The sequence below is a fragment of the Diadema antillarum genome, unplaced genomic scaffold (genome assembly GCF_040938485.1).
Source record: "Diadema antillarum isolate AM-2024a unplaced genomic scaffold, OU_Dant_1.0 seq00000437_RagTag, whole genome shotgun sequence".
NCBI classification, from domain to species: domain Eukaryota; kingdom Metazoa; phylum Echinodermata; class Echinoidea; order Diadematoida; family Diadematidae; genus Diadema; species Diadema antillarum.
In genome coordinates, this window is record NW_027271414.1 from 1,152,490 (window position 1) to 1,176,615 (window position 24,126).

The 24,126-nt window shown below is 38.7% G+C and overlaps 1 protein-coding gene across 1 annotated transcript in view; it reads right to left on the bottom strand.

Moving 5' to 3' along the window:
- Window positions 1–24,126, bottom strand: part of LOC139732579 (uncharacterized) — a 179,261-nt gene that overhangs the window by 105,435 nt on the left and 49,700 nt on the right. Inside the window, exon 2 of the mRNA XM_071643432.1 lies at window positions 14,460–14,529. Within this exon, the coding sequence (XP_071499533.1) occupies window positions 14,460–14,529 (70 nt within the window). The remainder of the gene's footprint in view (window positions 1–14,459; window positions 14,530–24,126) is intronic.

Here is a 24,126-nt window from a genome sequence, read left to right on the forward strand (position 1 = left end):
CAATGGGTGGAATATACAATTTGAATACACTAAAACCGACGGTTGATACCTCCCCTACAAAAAGGGGCTGATCACATCTCTTTTGTTATTCTTCCAAACCATATAATATTCTGTAAAGGGAATTACCGCTGCATATTCTTAGAGAGAACAAGGGAGGTGGCAGGGAGGGGTAGAGGAGGAGGAAGAGAGAGGATAAGGGGAGAAGGAAAGGTTGGGATGTGGGAAAGATTTAGCGAGATGAGATGGCTTACGGGAGGTCCCTTTGGATATCTTCTCTCCTCGATTTAATCTCATCTCATCGCAAAGATGGCCCCAAAAGGGAACACTTCAGTGTCCTCCTCAGACCGGGAACTGTCGCCGCGTATACGGTCAAGCAGGCGACCCATCCACTTGTCATCATTGCGATGCCATCTTCTGGTCCGATCTTTGTTGCCATGGTGACGAGTGGGAAATAAACGGAGGGTGGACTCCTCCCTTAAGTTATGATTTTAAAAAGGGAATAAAAATTATGCTATCCAATCCCAGGTCTACTAAACTCTATTGAAAAATTAACTTCATATTCTGTGAAAGCAAAGATGCTCTTGGCTGACTTTTTTTTTCCTGTGCACGATTTATAGTCATAACATGCTTGTCTTCTGGTGTAGAGTTGAAGTTTGAGAACTGGTAGCTGATAGTCGATAGTTGAGTTTTATTGTGCACTTGGAATGCAGATGTACTTGCCACAAACCAGCTTTTGACGCAGGTAATGTTGTTGGACACTATCGCACAAAACATATTTATACAATATAGACACAAACTATAATATGATACATTACACAAGAGATGTCATATTGTCAAATCAACGTACTACCTTTATGATTTATGAAATCATGTAATAATTGTTTTTTATTAATCATGGTGTAGTGTGACATGAAATTTTACTCTTTGTTTTGTTCCTTTGTAATTTAATTATGTTGTTTGATTCTCCACAACAATGTCATTGTATTTTGTTTTGACTTGAGATGCAGAATAAATGCAAACATAAAAACCCCAAGCAAATATGTGCATACATCACACAATACACTTAGCGATCACTTTCAGAACTATTTGTATGACATATAGCACAAAATTCTCAAAAAGGCAGGAAGAGATTAACAGGCCACAAAATGCAGGGTAGCCTCCGGGCAGCACCCGGGTAAGATTGTTCCCGGGTAAGATTGTGTCTGTGAAGACCGAACACGGTGGACAGCCTCCGGGTAGCCTCTGGGTAATCTCCGAGTAAATCTCACCCTGCGACCGGTCAAGCCTCTGGAGAACATCCACTCGCGAGGTAAATCTTACCCGGGTAGAGGCCAGATGACGTCTATGTGATCATCGTTGCCGACGCTACCATATAAATCCTGTGAAATCTCCCTATCATACACTTATCGACTTCTGTGGTTTGAACGATATTGCAATACACTCGCGTTCTGGTTGTAAAATATGTTGCGGATTTATGATTATACTTTCTTTATTTTCTGAAAATATGTTTAAAGAAAAGAGATATAAACTGCGTTGGCACGGTAAACGTATTTTAAGGAAAAACAATCATTCAAATGCCTGTGTAGATAATACATGCCTCTATCAGTACATACTTGCACAGTAACACACAATCGCGATGTATGCTGCTGCAATGACAGTGATGTGCATTATGATGTCATTTCCAGAGTATCAGTAAAGAACAAGCCAAAGATACTCTAACGTCATCTATGAAATGATACCCGGGTGATTCTTACCCGGAGGACACCCGGGTAGCCTCCGAGTGAGTCTGTTAATATGGGGCGTTAAAGCAATCGCTTTGTAGTTGTTTTCAGAATCTCAAGACAGACATGGGGAGGGGGGAGGGGTGACTGAGAGCATGCTTAGAGGTATATATTACACGTCAAACACGTGACAGTAATGTCACAACAAGGCTTGTTTTACACGACATGATAGGCAACCTATTATTTTTCTTTGTGGTGTTATAAAAGATATTGTGTATGTAGATGTCGTTGTGTACTAATACACCAGTTCCCATTAAACGATGGTTCTTAAGTGACCCCGATTTTAGACCATTGAAACTAAACAGTTGCAAAGGTTAATGATACCACCACTTTACGTGATCCGATTTACTTTCACTTAACCTAGTTCCCTTGAATGTTTAGTAATGTTAGTTCACTGAGACGTAAAATGAAACTGTTCAGACGCTGTCCATGGCATTCGCTCATTACAACTGTGTCTCATATCGATTTTCTCAGATGCCCTTGATCTTTTCGTGGGCAGAATGCAATAAATACGATCATGTGTTATTGTGTAGTGTACTGTATTTATAAGAACGATCAGGAGAATTGGCCTTGTCTGTGGTGTTTGAATTTAATCACGGAAACCACTGTAGCCATATACAGCCATGCAGCCGCCTGGATGCTGGGGTATGCAACCGCATTCGTTCGAGTTGTCTTGTTCCTTGTTACGCTTTCCTTTATTTATATGAATTCGCCCAGTACATCATAATGGCTAGAACATCCGTTTTAACATTTGAGGGGTTTTTCCCACGTTTCGCAACAAGATCGATAGGCTATTGAATATCTATTTTTTCTCGGTAAGTTATGTAATAGGACTCACAAGCACATCTTTGTGAATTGGTGCATACTAAGCTTTACGTGATTAATGAGCACATGTGATTGTGTATATGTGTGTGTGTGGGGGGGTACTGTCTGTGTGTGTGTGTGTGTGTGTGTGTGTGTGTGTGTGTGTGCGTGTGTACTGCTTGTCTGTCTGTCAGTCCTTCTGTCTCTAGATCTATATACAACATGCCTGTACCTTAATGCTCTTGAAGGGTATAAGAATGACGTCATACATGACTTCATATAGGCACCAATGTTTGTTCAAATGTGTCACTCTGTTTACGTCGCCAGCGGAGTCTGGAAGATCGAGAGCCGGAAATAATTCCACCTGTCGCCCAGAATGGATCTTAAATGATTTCTGGCCAATCAATTGTGTCCTTAACCTCCTCAATGTCGCAACCTCCGGTGAAAGTTATCTCAACAGCGGGCATATGAGGGACAATATACGGAATTTGTAGCGTAATAATATCTTGGAGATAAAAGGAGATGGAGGAGGGAGACATATGGAGAGACAAAGAAAGAGGAGAAGGTACAATACACACGAAAGAAAGGGGGAAGAGAACAGAGGGATGGGGCGGGGGAGAGTGAAGAACCAGGTATGATAAGTAAAGATGATGATAATCATGATAACAATAATAATAATAATAATAATAATAATCATAATAATAATAATAATAATAATAATAATAATAATAATAATAATAATAATAATAATAATAATGATAATAATAATAATTGAAGAGTTTGTTTGCAAAAACCGATAAGTCGATATTTGCCAAATGGAGATATTTGCGATTAAAGGTCAAGAAAAATAAAGAGAATAATAAGAAAGTCTTTGCTTCTTTTGACCATAACTTCAAAAATATACCTTTATAAGTAATGACCAATATATCATTTAAAAGGTATTATTTTGTACTTTATGACAGAGAACGTACTTTACAATCTTCAAAAATGGACTTATCGGTTTTTGCAAACAAACCCTTCAATTGTATTTATATGGCGCTTCATACTGAAGTTTCTAAGCGCACTTTTTTTACTCATACAAATAGACTAGAAAACACAATAACATTAACAAAATCAGCGTTAACAGTAACAGAAGAAGAAGAAAAAAAAGAAAAGAAAAGAAAATTACATGTGATACAATGGTACAATAATTGATAACTGTGTGCGCCTCCAGAAAAAAAAATGATTTCATATGATAAGTAAAGATGATGATAATTATGATAACAATGATAAGAAGCAAAGTAAGTGACGGAATAGAATAGAAGGAGAATATGAGGATGATGAAGACGAAGGCGAGAATAGAAGAAGATGAAGAAGAGGATGTAGTTCTTCTTCCATTTTGTCTCCGTTGAAGGAATATAAAACTTATAGTGAAAGGGTGTTTTAAGTACATTTGGGGCTGTGGGAAAACAAGAACAACAAGTGTGGCGCGGAGGAGTCTTCGGCGGTATATACCGACATTTCGTTCAATGATTATTTTTAGAAATGTCTTCGCACACACTTAGCTATCACTTCGAGTTGTCTAGAAGACCATCACTGTCGTGTACAAGCTTGGCGAAGCGTGACCGGCGCCGGGATACCAATTTTGCTCTCGAAATATCGACGAAGAATTTAGCGTGTCGCATGTTGATAATACATGTACTATGAAAAAAGAAAGAGGAGCTGTTGGCCTAGAAAGGCGCGAGAACACCGAAATCGGCGTATCATTATGTCTGGGACATACACTTTGTTAATGTTCTCTCTTTTGTGTGTGTTCACGTCTGTAGTTTGTTACTGTTATTGTTTGCCTTCGCATTCTTATCATAAAGCGCTCATCACTACTATTTCTATAGGGCCCTGTTGGGTAGAAGTTGAGCTAAAACATAAATCAGAATATCCAACACAAGTCTCTGAATAATCATTTCTGATTGGCTGCTACCTGACTTAAGTCTGACTTTCTGACTTAGTAAATATGTTGGAGTGCACGGTTTTTTTATGCAACATGACTCTGAGTATTCATTGATAAAGCCTACTATTTACGTATAGTGTAAATGATAATAATAATGATAATAATAATAATAATAATAATAATAATAATAATAATAATAATAATAATAATAATAATAATAACAATAATAATAATAATAATAATAATAATAATAATAATAATAATACATCAATTTATAAAGCGCAAAACCTATAGACATAATAATTGCGCTGCAAATGCTTCTGATATACTTGATGATAATAGACAGTTAAATAAAAAGATGTGTTTTGAGTCGTGATTTAAAGAGTGCTGAAGTTGGGGATTTCCTGACTTTTAATGGTAGGTCATTCCAGAGTGTGGGAGCTGCACAGGCAAATGCTCGGTCTCCCAATATCATTTTTGTTTTGAGTGTTGGAATTTGTAAGAAAAGAGCGTCCTTAAAACTGCGATAATTATGAGTGTGTTTGTGAGATATGGAGGAACCTGAGATTTGACACACTTCTCACTTCTGTGAAAAATCCAGTTTGCATGTTCTATGTGTTTCTATGTCAGGCGATTCTCAGACAAGCCTTTTGATATTCAGAAACACACACCTTGCAAGTACGGTATATGTGTACGATTTGAATATGTTCATATACACTGCTTCTATCACTTTCATAATCTTTCTCTCACAAAGTATTTCAAGACATCGGAAATTATGACAAACTGCACGTCTGCTGGGCTTCTAACAATAAGATTGCTTATATTTTGATACGCAGATGCTGGTAGGAAAACGATATCTGAACGTTATCTATACGTATCGTCTTCTTATGTTACTGTGCGTGTATTTCTGACAGTCACGAATAAAAATGTGGTGCGAATGCTAGGGAACAATCATTCCACGACATCAAAGATATTCCTTCATCTCCATTGCATTTGAAAAGAATGGCGCGTATACTTTTTTTTTCAGACTGAACTTTTGACAGGTTGGCCTGAGCGCGAAGATATAGATAAAACACAATGTAAAATGTCAAACTACAAGCGTGTCTTCCCACATCCACCTATCAATAACATCATCGAATTTAAAAGTCAGGATGCGGAAAAGACGAAGTAAAATTCTGCTAAACAAATGTTTCTCTTGTGGCCGTCGATCACGCAAGGTTCCTACCCTGTGAATCACATCCGCTTTCACCACGCGAGTGAACTTTACTCCGAGAGACGATCAGATGTAAAAATCCACACTATATGAAGTTGATGAAGGCTCACAAGGCAAAGGTAACAACGTGGAGAACACCCCAACCCTCTCCCACACACCTTGCTAACTAGCATGTTCGAGTATACATGCATTTTAATGTCACTTCTATATTTCTTGTTATGTATATGTATTTCATTGAAAAAGAAATGTGCCTTTATTCGTCCATTTAACAACTGTTCACCTTGATTGATTTGACCTGATTAATTGATAATTGTCGGTAAGCCTTACAATTCCATTAATTTCAGCAATATCTATACATAATATTCAGTATGATTATTTTGTACGATTTAACTCTATACATTGGTCACCTGGTTCACTCATTTCCATTATTTCAAGTCAAACATGCCTTTCTGTCTGTAACTAATTATGATTCGGCTCTAAAATCATAATTACAAGGGGATGGGTAGAACGAATATCTCTAAGATGCCTAAAGAATACCTGACACCCTTGCCTGAAGTAGATGGGTGATTGTTTCTCTTATAGGGTCTAGTCGAGACGTTTTATCATTGATGACTACAAACTCATCTTCAGTCACCAAGACATAATAAGAAGAGAGTTTTTTTTTTTTGTCCTCTCGTTCAGGCTATTAGCAATCTTTTGGTCTACGACGTCAAGGCTAAGTCGACGTAGCCTCCAGGGTTAGACAATCATGACAATGGGAACAGCTGTCTCGATCGCGCATGTGCAGAACTCCATTTTGGCCTAACTAACGTCGTCTTAGCGTTCGCGTCACAGATCTACAGCTCACTATTGCTACAGGAGCAAGACAACTTAACGTGAGTGAAGAAAAGCAGAAGGAATCTAGTTATGGCCTTTTGCAGGAGGGATATATTTGATGAAGGATGACAAGATCGAGTAGTGTGGCAGACTTGCACATTATTGACACAAGCGAAAACATTCATGCACGAGAAAACGATTTCCATACGGATCTATTCGGCTGATATAACTCGTCATATTGCAAAATGCTTGAATGACCATTACACGTCTAAGGTCAGCTATACTCGGTGGCTCTTTCAGGTTTGCTGAAACGTGGGAGATAGGAGCGAAAAAAGCTGTAAAAACACTGTAGTCCGGTCAACCTCAGCTGCTTAGTATCCGAACCCGACTGCGGCTAGCAAGTGCAAATACGAACAGCCAGTGCAGACTTAAAGGACAAGTCCACCTTCATACACATGTGGATTGAGTAAATGAAGCAATATTAGTAGAACACATCAGTGAAAGTTTGGGGAAAGTCGGACAATCAGCTCAAAAGTTATCAATTTTTAAAGTATCTGCGCAGTCACTGCTGGATGAGAAGACTACTACAGCGTATGATGTCACATGCGTAGAACGATATAAGGAAAATAAAAATAGAATTTCACAAAACTTGACTTTTTTAATAAAGTGCACATTTTTTCGACTTGTTACTGATGTATGTTAGGGGTAATATTATTCCCCCTGCCTTCTGAAAGAGAGAAGTCAAGTGTTCTTTTGTTATGTGAGAAATGTGAGAATATGTTGAATTTTCTTTGTACTTTCTTTATATCGTTGTACACATTTATGGCATCACAAGCTATAGTAATCTTCTCATAAAGCTGTGACTGAGCAGAAACTTCGAAAATTAATAACTTTTGAACAGATTATCCGATTTTCTTCGGACTCTCTTTGATGTATTGTACTAATATTGCTGCATTCACTCAACCCACATGTATGTCAAGGTGGACTTGTCCTTTAACATTGAGGACTGCTAGCAGCGAGGGAAATGCACATCGCTCTATACACTGCACATTGTAAAAGTGAAATGAGAATGATAAGATCGCAAAGGAAATACATTGGTACCACAACAGCTTTACTGATAACGAACTGCCTTTCTTGATATTGCATTGGTTATGATCGGTAGGGAAAAGCTGAAGAAGTATAAAGGACTGATAAAACACACAATTTTGCCACATTTATGATCTAAAACCGACTGTATTAACCATAAGTTTCCTCTCGAACGATTCTTGAAAGGCACCATCGCGTCTTCTGGACCAGAAATTCATCGCTAAGTTTGCTGAATGACGACGCAATATCATTGACACTCTTATGCATATTGCGCCGTGAATGTTGTCGGGGTTTATTTTTCTTCTGTATTCTCCATTTCTATTTTTCATAAGATCTGGAGTTGAGCGCTGAAAACAAATCGATCGTTTATCATACCAGACTCTTAGTGAGCAATGTGAACACTGCGAGATACTGGTCTTGTAAATCACTTTCGAACCCGTTCATCCCAGCTGAAACCACGCAACATCAGTCGCAGGCAAGACCTTACTAGGGCTTCAGAAATAAAAGGCTAGAGCTCGTCAGAGTGTGGAGTCTGTTATGTCATTAACCCTCCTTGTCCATCTCTTTTATTGGCATGTGGAAATCCTGGTATTGATATCCAAGCAACTTGCTATAATCGAGCTTAGGTAGCGCTGTCAGTGCATCGCAGTCAACTTTTTTAATAGGGACTTCGCCAGTTGTTTTCGTGAGCTATTATAGAACCATGCGATTAGTTTGACAAGTCGAACTGCCTGGCGATAGACATCACGCCTGCACTGTTTCCGTCTGTTGCAGTGAGTACTTCTTTAACACAGGGTATCCCTAATAGAACACCAATCTTTCAATGCGGATTTGGTTGCCATGCTCCTCCTCCTCCTCCTATTCTTTTTATTCTTCTTCTTCTTCTTCTTCTTCTCCTTCTTCTTCTTCTTCTTCTCGTCTTCTTCATTCCCTCTTTCCTTTTCCTCCGTGTCTAAGCCCTACGAGGCTTGATATGATAAAAGGAACTAAGGAGACAGGATCACGTCTGTACTTAACAGAAGGCAACAAAACAAGATTGATAAAACTCCTGACTTGACTTTTGAGACCATCAGGAATGTGAAAACGCACAGTGGAGTATTGAAGACAATTATACGATCCTACATTAATTGATCATTCGATGTGAGCACAGTTATGTTTGATATGTTAGAGTGTAGCAATGTAGGAAAACAATGTAGATTATATCAGATTGACTAGCAAACTTCTTAAATCTAGTTAACTGTTTCCATTTTTGTATCGTTCTGTTGGAAATACTTTTAGTTTCTTTTAAAGTTTATTTATTTTGGTGGTGAATATCCTCTTTAATTCTTTGAGTCTCGTCAGTACAACATGTTTCTGTACACCATTAACAACACTTTAAACCACTGGTCCTGAAAGGCTTAATGTCTGCAGATAGAGTCTGCATGTCGGTTGTCAGTCAGCACAGAAGACACAACTATAGGTTCAGTCATGAAGCTATTCTCTCCGTGGTAACTGTCTTATTCTAACTTAGCAAATCGGCATGAATCAAAATCTTGATTAGCAAATACTACTTATTCAATCTTGTTTGCTTACTTTTTTGTTTGATACCCATCTATGCAGCTGTTAATGAATTTCATCAGCGTCTCCTAAAAATAGCAGGGTATGCTATGCAGTTGGAAATACCTAACTCTCAATGGCACTTTGCATTTGTTTACCAGCAAATACGTGATATCGTCTTTATACAAAGCATCATACATCATGACATTGCATTGACATCAGCAAACATAAGAAGGGAACCGAAGACCCCCCCCCCTTAAAAAAAACTACGTGAACGCCAAGCTTAGTAGACTGATACAAGCTTGGCAGTGCTCTGTTTTGTTTTGTTTTACTCTATAGGAAAGACTAACCCAAGGCAGATGGATAAACTCGAGTGAAGTATAGGTGAAGTTGATATTTTCCTTTTCTTTACTTACAAAACCCAACCATTAATACACGGTGCATCAAAGTTTTAATATCTTGTGTACATAATTGTCACAATCATTGCAAATAGGCCTATACATCCTTGCAACGGCGTAGCCAGGATTTCATCTTAGGGGGGGCGGTTAGTCTGCGAGGGAGCGAAGCGACCGAGCCCGAGCGAGCGGAGCGAGCGAGGGGGGGAGGGTGTGGGAGGGGGGTGTCCCCCCTCCCACGGTAAGAACTTTTTGCATTTTGATGTTGTAAATGGTGCAATTTGATGCATGTTTTTGCGCGTTTTATCGACGTGAAACAGTCCCAATTGTTTATGGTAGCAGTTTATTTTGATGTAGATTATTATTGAACAATTTGCCTATAAAATGGTATAATTTAGATACACTTCTTGTCTTAATTCTTTTCACTGAATATCATGAACGCGACTGAACCCGAGCGAGCGGAGCGAGCGAGGGGGTAGGGGAGGGTGTGGGAGGGGGGTGTCCCCCCTCCCACGGTAAGAACTTTTTTTGCATTTTGATGTTGCAAATGGTGCAATTTGATGCATGTTTTTGCGCGTTTTATCGACGTGAAACAGTCCCACTTGTTTAAGGCATATAGCAGTATATTTTAGTGTAGATTATTATTGAAGAATTTGCCTATAAAATGGTATAATTTAAATACACTTCTTGTATTAAGTCTTTTCATTGAATATCATGAAGGCAACTGAACCCTAGCGAGCGGAGCGAGCGAGGGGGGAGGGGAGGGTGTGGGAGGGGGGTGTCCCCCCTCCCACGGTAAGAACTTTTTGCATTTTGATGTTGTAAATGGTGCAATTTGATGCATGTTTTTGCGCGTTTTATCGACGTGAAACAGTCCCACTTGTTTAAGGTAGCAGCATATTTTAGTGTAGATTATTATGAAACAATTTGCCTATAAAATGGTGTAATTTAAACACACTTCTTGTATTAATTCTTTTCACTGAATATCATGAACGCGACTGAACCCGGGCGAGCGGAGCGAGCGACGGGGAAGGGGAGGGTGTGGGAGGGGGGTGTCCCCCCTCCCAGGGTAAGAACTTTTTGCATTTTGATGTTGTAAATGGTGCAATTTGATGCGTGTTTTTGCGCGTTTTATCGACGTGAAACAGTCCCACATGTTTATGGTAGCAGTTTATTTTGATGTAGATTATTATTGAACAATTTGCCTATAAAATGGTATAATTTAGATACACTTCTTGTATTAATTCATTTCACTGAATATCATGAACGCGACTGAACCCGGGCGAGCGGAGCGAGCGAGGGGGAGGGGAGGGTGTGGGAGGGGGGTGTCCCCCCCTCCCACGGTAAGAACTTTTTGCATTTTGATATTGCAAATGGTGCAATTTGATGCATGTTTTTGCGCGTTTTATCGACGTGAAACAGTCCCACTTGTTTAAAGTAGCAGTATATTTTAGTGTAGATTATTATGAAACAATTTGCCTTTAAAATGGTGAAATCTAAATGCACTTCTTGTATTAATTCTTTTCACTGAATATCATGAACGCGACTGAACCCGAGCGAGTGGAGCGAGCGAGGGGGGAGGGGAGGGTGTGGGAGGGGGGTGTCCCCCCTCCCACGGTGAGAACTTTTTGCATTTTGACGTTGCAAATGGTGCAATTTGATGCATGTTTTTGCGTGTTTCAACGAGTTGAAACAGTCCCACTTGTTTAAGGTTGCAGTATATTTTAGTGTAGATTATTATTGAACAATTTGCCTATAAAATGGTATAATTTAAATACACTAGTAGTCTTCTTGTATTAATTCTTACACTGAATATCATGAACGCTGTCTGTTCAGCAATCAAGCAGAAAAAGCATGCATACGAGGGTGTAGATAGGGGCATATCCCCTGCCACACGAAGGTGATTTTGCGTTTTCAGACCTGAAATTCAGCGATCTGGTGCAAAGTTTTGGTGCAATACTTTTTCATCGAAGTGTTAAAATCACGGAATTTAGCTCTTATTCCAAATGTGAACCATCTGTGTGTATGTATAAAGTCTAGTGAGGTAGAGCTTAGGGGAAGGGGGATTCCCCCTCCCGCTCGTGGAGCTTATTGCGTTTTTAGAATTGAAATAAAGCGATCTGGGTATAGCCACAGTCTACTTCTATGCATGGCGGGGGGGGGGGGGGCGAGCAGGGAGAAGGCGTTGGCGAGTGTTATCTCCACCCTTCCCTTCCAATGGAGCTTTTGCCTTTTTAAGGTTGAAATTGAGATATCTCGTATACGCATATTTGATGGAATCAACATTTGGGAAATCACAAAAAAAAAAAAAAAAAATGGGGGGGGGGGGCTGAGGGAGGAAAGGGTCGATTAAAAGGGGAAATTCCCCTTATACATGAAGGAACCTTGAGTTTTCGGAATATAAGTGATAAGTCTTGTGCACTCAGAATTATTCATAATTTTTTGTAAATCTAAAAAGTGTACTTAGCTAGGGAAAGAGGCGCAGAGGGGGAGGGTCTGGGAGGGGGATACCCCCTCCCAAGCACGAGAGATTTTGCATATTTTGAATTGAAATTCAACGATCTGGTGCACACTTTGAGTGAAATATTCCAAAAAAAAAATCTTATTTGATGAAAGGTTGCAAAGGAGACCCGCTTCATGTGCATGCATACAGTATACACGCATTTTTTTTTTTCCGCCTCCCAAATCCCCGGTCCAAATCTTAGGGGGGGCGACCGCCCCCATCGCCCCCCCCTGGCTACGCCAGTGCATCCTTGAATTTCAACCTATTTGAACATCAGTCTCTTTAGCCTTCAAGAATGTGGAATCTGTGTGGCTGTAGTCACACTCCGCGTCAAGTTCGACAAGTCTCTAGAGATGAATGGTCGACTCACTCGTGCAAATACTCCTGACTGACAACGCGAAAGCACACATCCGTGATGGAAACACACCATGCGGAAGAGTGGTTAGCCATTCACGACAGGATTGACGCCAGGGAGCTCGTGTTTATGTTTGAGTACATCGTCTTTTCCCAATTACATGTGTATAGTTCAGGCATGGAGCTACTAGTAGGCTCCTTGGTTAAGGTCACTCACGCCATCGTATGTGTTTATCATGATGAATGAACGCACAACCGCGGGGCGTTGGGTTCCCGCGCTGCTCGTCTGAGTTTTGATTCCAGCTAATTAGGCATGGCTACATGCAGGGCGTCTTGTCCTCATACCAGCTCAACCTGTGCGCCTTCCATTCCAGCCCGCGCGTCCCAGATCGATACAGCTTTTTGAAACGGATCCATCTCACGGAAGAGTTTTTGCGGATCAGGAGTTCGACACAAAAGGTGTCAACGTAATGATGGGTTTTAGGGGTTCGCTGTGGCGGAATGGAATTGGGGATCATTCTATCGCTTCGATCATTATCAATAACCACACCGAAGACGACGTAGAAGTAGCAGATGATGGACGAAGAAAAATGAGGCAAAACATACATACCAGAGGTAAAGAAACAAGAGGGGAAAATAATGCGTACAGGTATTGGTATATTTGACACTCTGAAAAGAATTATCACACACAAAGACACACACACAACACACACACATACACGCACACACACACACGCACACACACACATACATAATCAAACACATAGATCATACAAGCATAAAGATTATTATAAGATTATGTTGATGTTAACATCACTATGATAGTAGCAGTGTAACGCAAGGGTCGTAATCAAAACCTGGTGGTAGGCCTATATTGCGTGAAGTAGATAGGCAGTATAGTTTTTGTCATCGCACTTTTTGCAATAACAATAATTAAAGAAAATGGAAAATACGAAAAGCCAGTGTTTAATTAGAGTAGAAGACGCCACGAGGTGGTAAAGATAAAGGAGCAGAGAAGATGAAATATACCGACACGTTTCCTCGTGCCTTCATAATATACTAAAATGCACATGTGACTATACATTCACCCAGACTCGCGCTGGTTATGGTCCCAGCGATATCAATTATCTACGTTCCACTTGGTGTGAAAAGTCGATCTTGAAATTGATCCACTAATAGAAACTCGGCAAACGCAGCATAAACAGTATCTATTCGGGAGCAACTTCTTCCCTGCAATTATAGAGACTGATTAGGCCTAAAGGGTCGATACGCCAGTGTTAGAGTATAGTGATGCAACAGGTGGTTATATGTGGTCATTGGTCCATGAAGAACCAAAGTGATATACAACAACGCGCCCCTTCTTTAATACTAAAAACTCTTTCCTCAAATCCTCAAAGGCAGTTGTTCTCTCCATTTCTTTTTAACACATTAAGATAATGATAATCACGAAAATATCTCTAATGTTCACATACTGGTGTTCAAGAAGACCCACTTGTCTCACCCTGGTGAAATCATTAAGTAAGTTTGAATTTTTCTTCTATTCTCAACAGAATTTAATCAGCAAATATGGTAAAATCATTCATAAAGATTACGCATGTGCATGGTAGTACATCACGCAAAGCAATGTCGAACCTATAAAATCATGTCTTCAACTAATGGTGACCCTCATTGCCTTCAATAGATTCAATAATTGTGTGCTTTTATACATCACTAGTTGATATACACCTTTCTGGTGCGCTTTATTTATTCCTTGTTAATTGTTGCATAATAGGCTTGATTCCATATAAAGTATACTTACGTTGTGATGGAGTGTATTATTCTAGAAGAATATTGTTTACACTTTGAAGTGGAAACTTATCCAAGAATCCAGCAAATTACAAGAAACGGTGAGCAACCATGCGTTATATTCCAAACATTCAATATGTTCGTGCGCAAGTGTACATGATGACAAACCAGCGCGTATATTTACGCAAGAACATGAAATTATTCATGCAGATTAAAAAGGATAATTAATAGATTGTAATGTAAACAAAAAACTACTTACTTTCCAAGTTCCTCTTTCAGCGTGTACAACTCTTCCGGTTTGACACTCTTCTCGATTTTAAAGGAGTTTCCTGGATTGGGAAAAATAGAAACAACACAATCATGATAAAAGACATTGACGTAGATCACAGGAAGTTATTAAAACGATAGCATTAGCGGGTCACAATAGTTAAAGGGAACTATACCCCATGTAGGTAAACACACACACACTTGCATACATACATACATACATACACACACATACACATACACATTATACTGCATATTTTATTATACTGCATATTTTATTATATGTATGTATGTATGTATGTATGGATGGATGGATGTGTTTGTTTTGTTTGTTTGGTTGTTCATTTCCATCTGAGAAGATGGCTGGATAGCCCATATTCAGCTACGTTAAGCTGGTCTTCCATGGGGTCCAGTTGGATGTGAGGTGGGACCACTTCACCGGGTTAAACACCCTGCTCTTTGCGATGGATGCATGAAGCGGGATCTTTTACGTGCATGAGTTGTGACTCTCTCACACACGGGACCTCCATTGTATGTCCTATCCGAGGGACAGAGTGTTTTGCCTCTTGTTCGAGGGGACGGTATGATTACACACAACATTGCTCAGTCCAGACTCGGGTTCGAACCCGGGCCGCGTGATCGTGAGGCAGAGACGCGCTACCGACTGAGCCAACTCACCGCCCTTGATGTGTCGTGGTGTAGGGCCTATATGGAATCATACGGGACACTGAAAATATCTATTCACGTTGGCTACAGCACCAAATCTCCCTGCAAATAGCACTTGTCTTACGTAACACTTGTCTATAGCAATCATATTTCCTGTTTCACCCGAGCGGCCGTTGTAGACAGGTTTGTCTATGTGGATTCAGTGTCATTGCATGAATATTAATTTTTATCGAGCACATTAACACATAGATAGATAGGCCTACACTAATACATAGCAAATAGAGTGAATAAACTGCCCTCGCTCTCCTTTCTCACAGCATCAATTTCACACAGATAGTTTTTTTTTTCTTTGGTTGTGCTTTTTTTAGCCTTACCCATGCGTTCTTATGGTCAAGCTATGTCATTATCCTTGTTCATTGTCATTTGTTACAAAATTTCTCAATCGGAATGTAATATTGATTTTCATGTGGTTGCAAGAAATGCAATGTGTGTGTGTGTGTGTGTGTGTGTGCGTTAACTTTGCGGAAGACATTAGTTTGCACAATGTTTGTGTTACTGCATTTTGTCTATACATGTATAGTGTAAGATTGACGTTATTTTGTACAACGTTTGTGTATAATGCAGTTTGTCTTTGTATGATGTTTAGTTTTTGTTTCTGTAAACGTTTCTGTTTCTGTGATATGGAATTGAACGAAGTCCGAATAAAGAATTATCAAAAAAAAAAAAGAGAAGAAAACACAAAAACCGTAAATTGAACAAACAGAAGCTCTATAGTCTGAGCACCCGGTTTGATGGATTCGGTCTGATTAAGTAGTAACACCATCTTGCTCGAGAGAATCTGTACGCCATTGTTGGTGCCTAACCTTTCTGCGCCAACTAGTCAAATGTGTAACAAATTTCACACACATTCCTTTGAACAATAAATTGATGTGGATGCAAAGAATTAAACAACCGTCACATGGCAACACGGTTCATATCCAGGCAAAGCATGTGTACAAGTAGAAGTAGTAGTAGTATAGAAGTACTAGAAGTAGCAGAAGTAGTAGAATTGTAGACGTAGTAGACGTAGCAGTAGTAGTAGTAGTAGTAGTAAGTTAGTATAGTAGTAACAGTAATAGTAGTGGTAGTAGTAGTAGTAGTAGTAGTAGTAGTAGTAGTAGTAGTGGTAGGACCTATAGTATGAATAGTTGTAGTAGAGATAGCGGTAGTAGTAGAAGTAGCAGCAGTCTGAGAGATAATTAACCCTTTCAACGCAATTTACAAATATGAAAAACCATTGACATATATTGCAGTATATATTCGTCAGTGACTAAGAGATGTATGTATGAGTGCAAGACGACGTGCTAGCGATTAAAAGACAAATCGTTTTCCTACCGCTTTTCTTAGAGATCGGTCTTACACTGGTCGGCATCCTTGCTCCGCTATCTGCTTACTCAAACTTTTGATGAAAGTGTGACCTGATGCCTTCTAGCCCGTTTTCCCCGTCGCATACAAAAGACCAACAAAACGGACTTCTCGTTTCACTCAGCATGGATACTTTACTTCAGACAAGACTGCAAACACACGCTTTCGAGAGGCCGAGCTCTCGTCTTAACTGTCAATGTCAAATATTTGTCGGAAGGCTCACAGAAGGTGCTTAAATACCTCTCATCCCTGGTAGGAAAAAAAAAAGACAGCACTCCGTTTCCTCTGAACGGGTGGTATACGATACTTTCCGTCTGAGATTAGTAGCCAACGCGGTAAATAAGGAAACTATACCGAGAAAAGTAAAGCAGACACCGGCAAAACAAACTTGTCAACATGAAACGAAAAAAAAAAAGTATTAGTCAGTCCTCTTCATCAGACCTGAAGGGCTGTACGGATGAATAATCTGTAAGGTAGTTTTATGTATGTTTGATAAGGTTTATAACATTATTAAGGGGTTTGCATGTAAGTTTGATAAGGCTTGTAACACTGTAGGTATACACAGTGTGCTCAGCAGTAAGGAACTGTGTGTCACAATAGAATGAATAAAACCCAACTGAACAGGCTTTGGATTAACAATATGGCACTAGGATTAAGAATATAACACAGGGCACAGCATGTATAGCCCTATCTCAACTTCCCAAGTGAGTCATTCTGTCATATTAAAGCAGTATATTGTTCACATGTAACATATACTGGTATATCTATTCATTAACATGTCTGTATAGTCACAATAACCAGACCGATAAGCATAAACAGAGATACAGTGTCTATACAGTGTGACTTGGAGAACAGAGTCAGTCTTCATTCCCACCTCCTTCAGGTGACGACCTCAGCTGATCTGCTGGAAAAAAAAAAAAAAAAACAAAAAACAAAAAAAACCTTGCCACCCCCTCCGTTGGGTTACGGCTTTTATATCATAATATGGGTTGTACCGCACTTGTACTGGACTTGATATTGTGAATTTGCTTTCATGCTCGACACATCTTGTGCTAAATAAACCCGCTGGTGGACTTCAAATGAATGTGTAATGCTTCATTATTGAACTGCTGTTGTTACCACTCTACCACGCTACATCCAAATTATCGAGTGTTACACTGGCGAGTGGCAGCGGTTAATGGAGCCATCTTCTACCGCTCGGGACTTCGCCATTGATTCTAATTTGCGCTCACTTTCTGATGCTTGACATCTACAGCTGAACCTTGCTACTTAATTGGCATAACTGCAGCAGGATTGTGTGCTGTATTTTTTTTTTCTTTTTTCTTTTTTCTTTTTTGCTGTTACTGCCATCATCTTTCCTAAAGGCTCCTGCTCCTATGACGGAACGCCTTCACTTTTAAGACTGCCTCCTGTTTGTATTTGCTGAAAGATTCATCGTCTCCTGAAGTATACAAGTACGCATTTTAAAGGTCCTATTTACCTTTAGGAGCAGTGATTCAAAAAATGTTCAAGATATCACATATCATGCATCGACATAACATCGATTATACGGATTCAAATTTTTACAGTGGTCGTTTCTCTCCCAAACTCACATTTTAGAACTATTTTAAAGCACTAAAACTCGGTTTTTGTTTCATCTGCAAATGGTAAATTATGACTTTAAGCTATATCGAGAAAAGTATAAACAGACACTGGCAAACAAACTTGTCAACATGAAACGAAAAAAAAAAGTATGTGTCAGTCCTCTTCATCAGACCTGAAGGGCTGTACGGATGAATGATACTTGGCGAAAGTTAAAGCAAAACGAGTAAGGACCATGAAGATTGTAGTGATGATCGGAAAGTGCAAGATTAACATTACATCATTAACACTCACAATCTTTTCGAGAATCATGAGCAATCTTAAACAGAGAACGCTGCTAACTTTTATTTGTGAACACTTGAAAACGTTTTTTATTTTTTATACATTTTTTTGTGCGAACCATGTTTAAATTGACGTACAATTTCGCTGGCGACATCAAGGGGAATTTTTGTTACTGTCAAAGTACCAAATTTACCAGCAAACGAGAAAATACTGAAAATTTCAGCTCGTACAGCTCTGTGATAAAAGGAAAACTAAGGAAGGTAGTGATACCTTCCAGGGATAAAGCTAAACATACCTAATCCCTCTCGAAGGTCATTTTTGTGAAGGTGTTTTTCCCGAGAACTCATCAATTGCAATGAAATTCTGAAGGACAGCTGTTAACAGCCAGCGTGTCCGTAAGGATCTTCGATTTTATGACATCAAGTCTGACGCACTCAAAACGGTGACATCACTACAGAAAAGCATTGCAGCTAGAGCCAAACGGGACAACAGAGAGCTGAAAAGTAAAATTTGGCACGTTCCCGACAAATAATTGGAACAGTGCCCGTACAGAAATGTGAACGTATACAATTAAAGGCCAAGCCTTCCTCTAAAATTTTATCGTGGACCACAAAACAACTTTGTTCAAAACGCGCTTTGTCGGGGGTGTTTTAAACAGCTTTTATCATTGTTTAATTGTTATTTTTTCATATTTGTCTAAAGGTATGCAGTAGAGACTTAATGTATACAGTGGAATAACACACAACATCCTTTTCGCCTTTTGGTTAAAATTTGTTGTTGTTTTTTGTTTTTGTTTTTAGTTTTAAAGGGATGGTATAGTATTGGTGGAGATGAGGATTGGGCTTTTAACTTTTTGTGGGATACCAAAAAACCACTAGTGAAATAATACAGAGCATACCATTCTAAGAGGAATACAAAGTTTATTAGATGAAAATCGGTTTTGGAATGCCTGAGACATCCAAAAACAAAGTAAAACAAAGTGATCCTAATAAAAGGTGGGTCCCACCTTTTATTAAGATTGCTTTATTTTGGATATCTCAGCCATTTCAAAACCAATTTTCATTAAACAAACGTTGAATTCCCCTTAGGAATAGAATTACATCTTCTTTCACATTTCATAAGAGGTTTCTCATTATCTCACAAAACAACAAGAAGCTAGAAACATGAAGTTAGGTCTCAACCAGAACTATCAATACATTCTAACTCACCGATGTAAGGAGAAAAAAAAGCGAGGGGATACCTCCCCCCCCCCCCCCAAAAAAAAAAAAAAGAAAAGAAAAGAAAAAAGAAGATGAAAACGGCACTCCAGGCTCGTACGTTTTGGTCAGGTAACCAAGCACGTCATCCCTAATCAGCGACGTCACAATTAAGTTTGTAATTCAGGGCATACCTAGGTCAAGACCCCGGATGTTTGTTTGCTGTGTCTGTTGCGTCATATCTATTATTCACTACGGTATCTGCTGGCTCAATGCAGTGGTCAAAGTCCAATTATCTCAATAACAACTACATCAGTAATAACTCTGTATAAATGGTATAAGAAAACACTGCATTTCATGGAAACGACAGAGTATGATAGTTGCGCTTAACTTTTTTTTTCAGCTTTGCATATCAATAACTTACATGTACATGACATTTTTGGCACAATGATACATTCTTTATTTGCCAAGTCCTGTGTCTGAAACCATCTTGCATGTAGTCATGATGTGTCATTTACCTTTATATTGGCAGTAAAAATTATGAAAAGTAAACATTCTAAGGAGAAAATTATATCATATTGGACAACATATTATGCTAACACTTTTTTTGGGGGGGGGGGGGTCGGGGGACAAAGGAAAATGGGCAAACCTATGGTGACTGAAAGTCTTTTTTTTTCTGATAAAAAAGAAGAAGAAATGCTTCGGATGTTATACAATGTGCCGACACGACATGTAAAAGAGCTTTAGATGAAGCTTTATACATTCGAGTTCTTGTTCATCATTCTAAATTACTGGACTGAAATAAAAAGAAACGAAACATGCAGCTTCTCTTGGCTTTGCACGAAAGGTTTACACGAACGTAGTGCAACATGTACATTTATCTTGACCTACAATAATTGACAATTTCTAATAATTAAAAGTTGAATAACTATTTTTTTAAACTGGAATCAAAGGTAATAACTTGCCTTGACTTTCCTGGTATAACTGATCAAATAATGTGATTGGGTATTATACTACAATTATGATCGGAAGTAACATCTAAAGAAGAAAAGAGGAAAAACATATTACTGGGTATGCGCTGTGATTCTGCGTTTACAGAATGTAAATAATATAGGAATTTTGAAATAATAATAATAATGATGATCATGATAATAATAATAATAATAATGGTAATAATAATGATAATAATAATAATAATAATACGTTTATGACTAACAAGTATAACAATCAACAGAATAGATACAATAATTAAGAAAAAGGTGTTTACTGCTTTTCTTTATATCTTTTTTTTAAGTTGATTGTTCGGAGGTCTGTCAAGGAAAGTCTGATATGATTATTTTGTACAAGATTTAATCTAATGTAGTGAATATGAACCGTGAACTTTGAAAAAAAAAGAATCAGACTCTTTAACACTTGCTTTAAATCATAATTCTTATATATAATAATAGCCATGAATTTCAATAAATGTGTAAGACATCAAGTATGATGTACAAAAAATCTTATTCTTAAAACCAAAAATAAAAACTATCCCCTCACAGAATTCATCTAAAGTTGCAGATCATAACAAGAAGTTTTATAACTTTATACTTGACTGCTGGCTAATACTTTAAATCACTTTTCATGATTTGCCCGACTGGTCTCGCGACCTGATAATATGCAAACGTACTAAAGTGCTTTATAGTTAAAGTTATTCTAGGTTTGGGTTCGAGCCTTGCAAATCCTTAGCTAGACGTATAAGCATGTACATATTTATATATATGTAAACTTGGATATGAACATACATATATATATTTCTATATTCCATATATGTGTATTTATGGCAATACGCAGCGGGACCATGCAGATTACTAGTATTATAATCTTGTTTTGCCGACTAACGTTTGTTTCATAGAAGTTCCTATAAAGTCATAATCAGAATTACGAATAAGAACAGAATGACAGCTGATATCCACGTCATGATGCTTACATTTTTGTTTGGTTTTGGTTTTGCGAGAAAACGGAGAACAAAAAACCATTCAATTCTGACAGGAATCACATTAATTCCCTGCCATTATGTCTTTCCCTATCTTTGATTTGATTAGTTCACCTTTAATCCTTTTCTGATGCGGTAAAGAATGCGCTTGCACTCGCAGCCCTTCGGCGTTTTTGGAGGGACGTAGCGCGGCAATTCAAAAGAAATACTTCACATTAATTTTGTATGATATCCAGCGAGGAAGAACATACGGTTTTGCTTCCTTGCATTTGAATTATGATAATGGGTCCGTTTTGGATGCGGCATTAAGTATTTATATGCTATACAACGTATTCGTGATATCGAAGGTCTACCGTATGATACAATACAAATTCATGTCGACTTTTGCCGTTGTGCATTTGCTGCAGATAGTAAGATCGTCGATTTGTTTTTTAAGTGCGTATATCAGCAGTAGTAGTACAATAATAGTAGAAGTTTCTTCAAATTTGGACATGACATAGGAAGGTTGGGTTTTTTTTATTTTTTCAAAGATCATTGACGAAGATATTGCTTGCATCACATGTACACATTGCATAATACAGGTTATATGAGGAATGAAGTGGGAGTGTACTTGCAACACGTTAACTCACATAAAAAGATTGTGAAAATCACACTTCTAACATAAGCATTACATTAAAAAGTTGTATTTTCGTCATTTCATTTTGTACAATGGAATTTTGTGAGGTGATGACATCATTGGTTCACTCATTTACATATTCATATTAACTGTTCAAGAAATGTTTTGCAAAAATTAGCGAATCTTTGAAATGTCATGATTTCCTTACTTTTAATCCGATTTTGACCAAGTTTTCAGTGTTTGTGCTTGTCATAATTATTTTACTCTTTCTTATCAGACTAACTTTTAACTGGTCCGGAATTCCCCTTTAAGAACTGAAGACGAATTTTGGATACAAAGGAATGTCTTCGTGTCCCATTGCTACACCCTCGGGTATTTCGAGATGAAGGTTGCCACGTACTCTTGTGACACCAAAAGTCATCCATCTACCCACAAGCTGTGGTTGAACTCGAAAAGGGGTCTTTACCCTGTGACCTCTGGGGCTCAAACGGTAACAACGGTGTCATGGAGCATTCTATTTCTGTTAAAATTATAAAGCCACACATGCTGTCTTTGACAATTTCGTGTCAAGGCATCTGGTAAATCTTAAGAATGTAAATAAGTAGATGAATAGATAAATGAATAAATGGACCAAAAAAAAAGACATATAAAGACACACAACAGTAAATGAATGGACCTAAATACACAATTAAATCAATAAATAAATCAGAAAACAAATACATAAGTAAAAAAAAAACACCAATATGCAAGAAAACAAACAAAATGAAGTGAATTAACTGTTACACAACGGAAAGATGGCAAGGATGGTCTGAAAATCAAAAAGCCTTCTACTGGTTATATCAGTGAGAATTTTCAGCGATAATTCATCTCACTGTATACTCCGATTGAAACCCTCCTCTGCAAATTATTTTCTTGTGGATTACAAAAGGTTGTAAGATTACCAATTCCTTTAACCTATAGGCCTATAAAATTAAAAAAGAAAGAAAGATAGAAGTAAACGCTTGTCCATATTTCTGGACAAGTATGTAGGTGTAAACCTCGAATATAGGCTACTACATGTATTTCGCCATCTACTAGCGATAGCGCCCCCACCTCTCTCTCCCTCTCTCTCAAATTTCTTTCTGTTACCCCCTCCCTTTCTTGTCGCCTATGGCCGACTGCGGTCAAGTTCCTATTTACAAGAATGCCGAGGTCCCCCAATCAAAACAACAGGGTCACATCGTTCACACTCTCCGACTCTTAATGATGATTAACGATTTCAATAGCCAACTCGCGCGATCGTTTCAAAACCATTCCCATGCACTTTCGCAGAGCCAGAGGTTAATGATCGCCGCGATCGTATATCGCTCATCCATTGATGGCCAGGCGTCTGCGACGCAACCATAACAAAGTGAACGCTTCCCTCTCCCGACGACAGAATTGTGAAGACGAATAACAATGACTGCAGTGAAATTCACCTCACCTACTGTTGTTACCTTTAAACTTGAATAATCGGTGTATACTCAAAGCAAGGGGGATCTGCAAAAGTTAAATTCGTATCGACTGCTTTTTGAAATAGTGCAAAACAGGTTAGCACATCTTTAACCGAGCTTTGGTGTATGCAATCAGGTACCATGCCCCAAGATACATACGATACTTGATAGAGCTGCATCTAATATTTTCTTGTTCTTTCTTCTGTACCTGTATCTTCTTCTCTTTTCTACCTTCTTTACCTGTTTATGGAGAGTTATTTGGGGGAAGGTTACATGCTGTGCAGATATGAATAGACGTGCAGAGTTCGACGCCTTGGCGAGGTTACGCAGAGTTGCCCATCACCCAAAGGCTATGGGGCGAAGGAGACGCTCTGCAGTGACAAAGGGGCCACTCACTCTGGTGGTAGCAGCTCTTGATGAGGGGGGCTTGTACTTTCATAGTTACCCTCGTCAAGGAATGACAGGTGCTT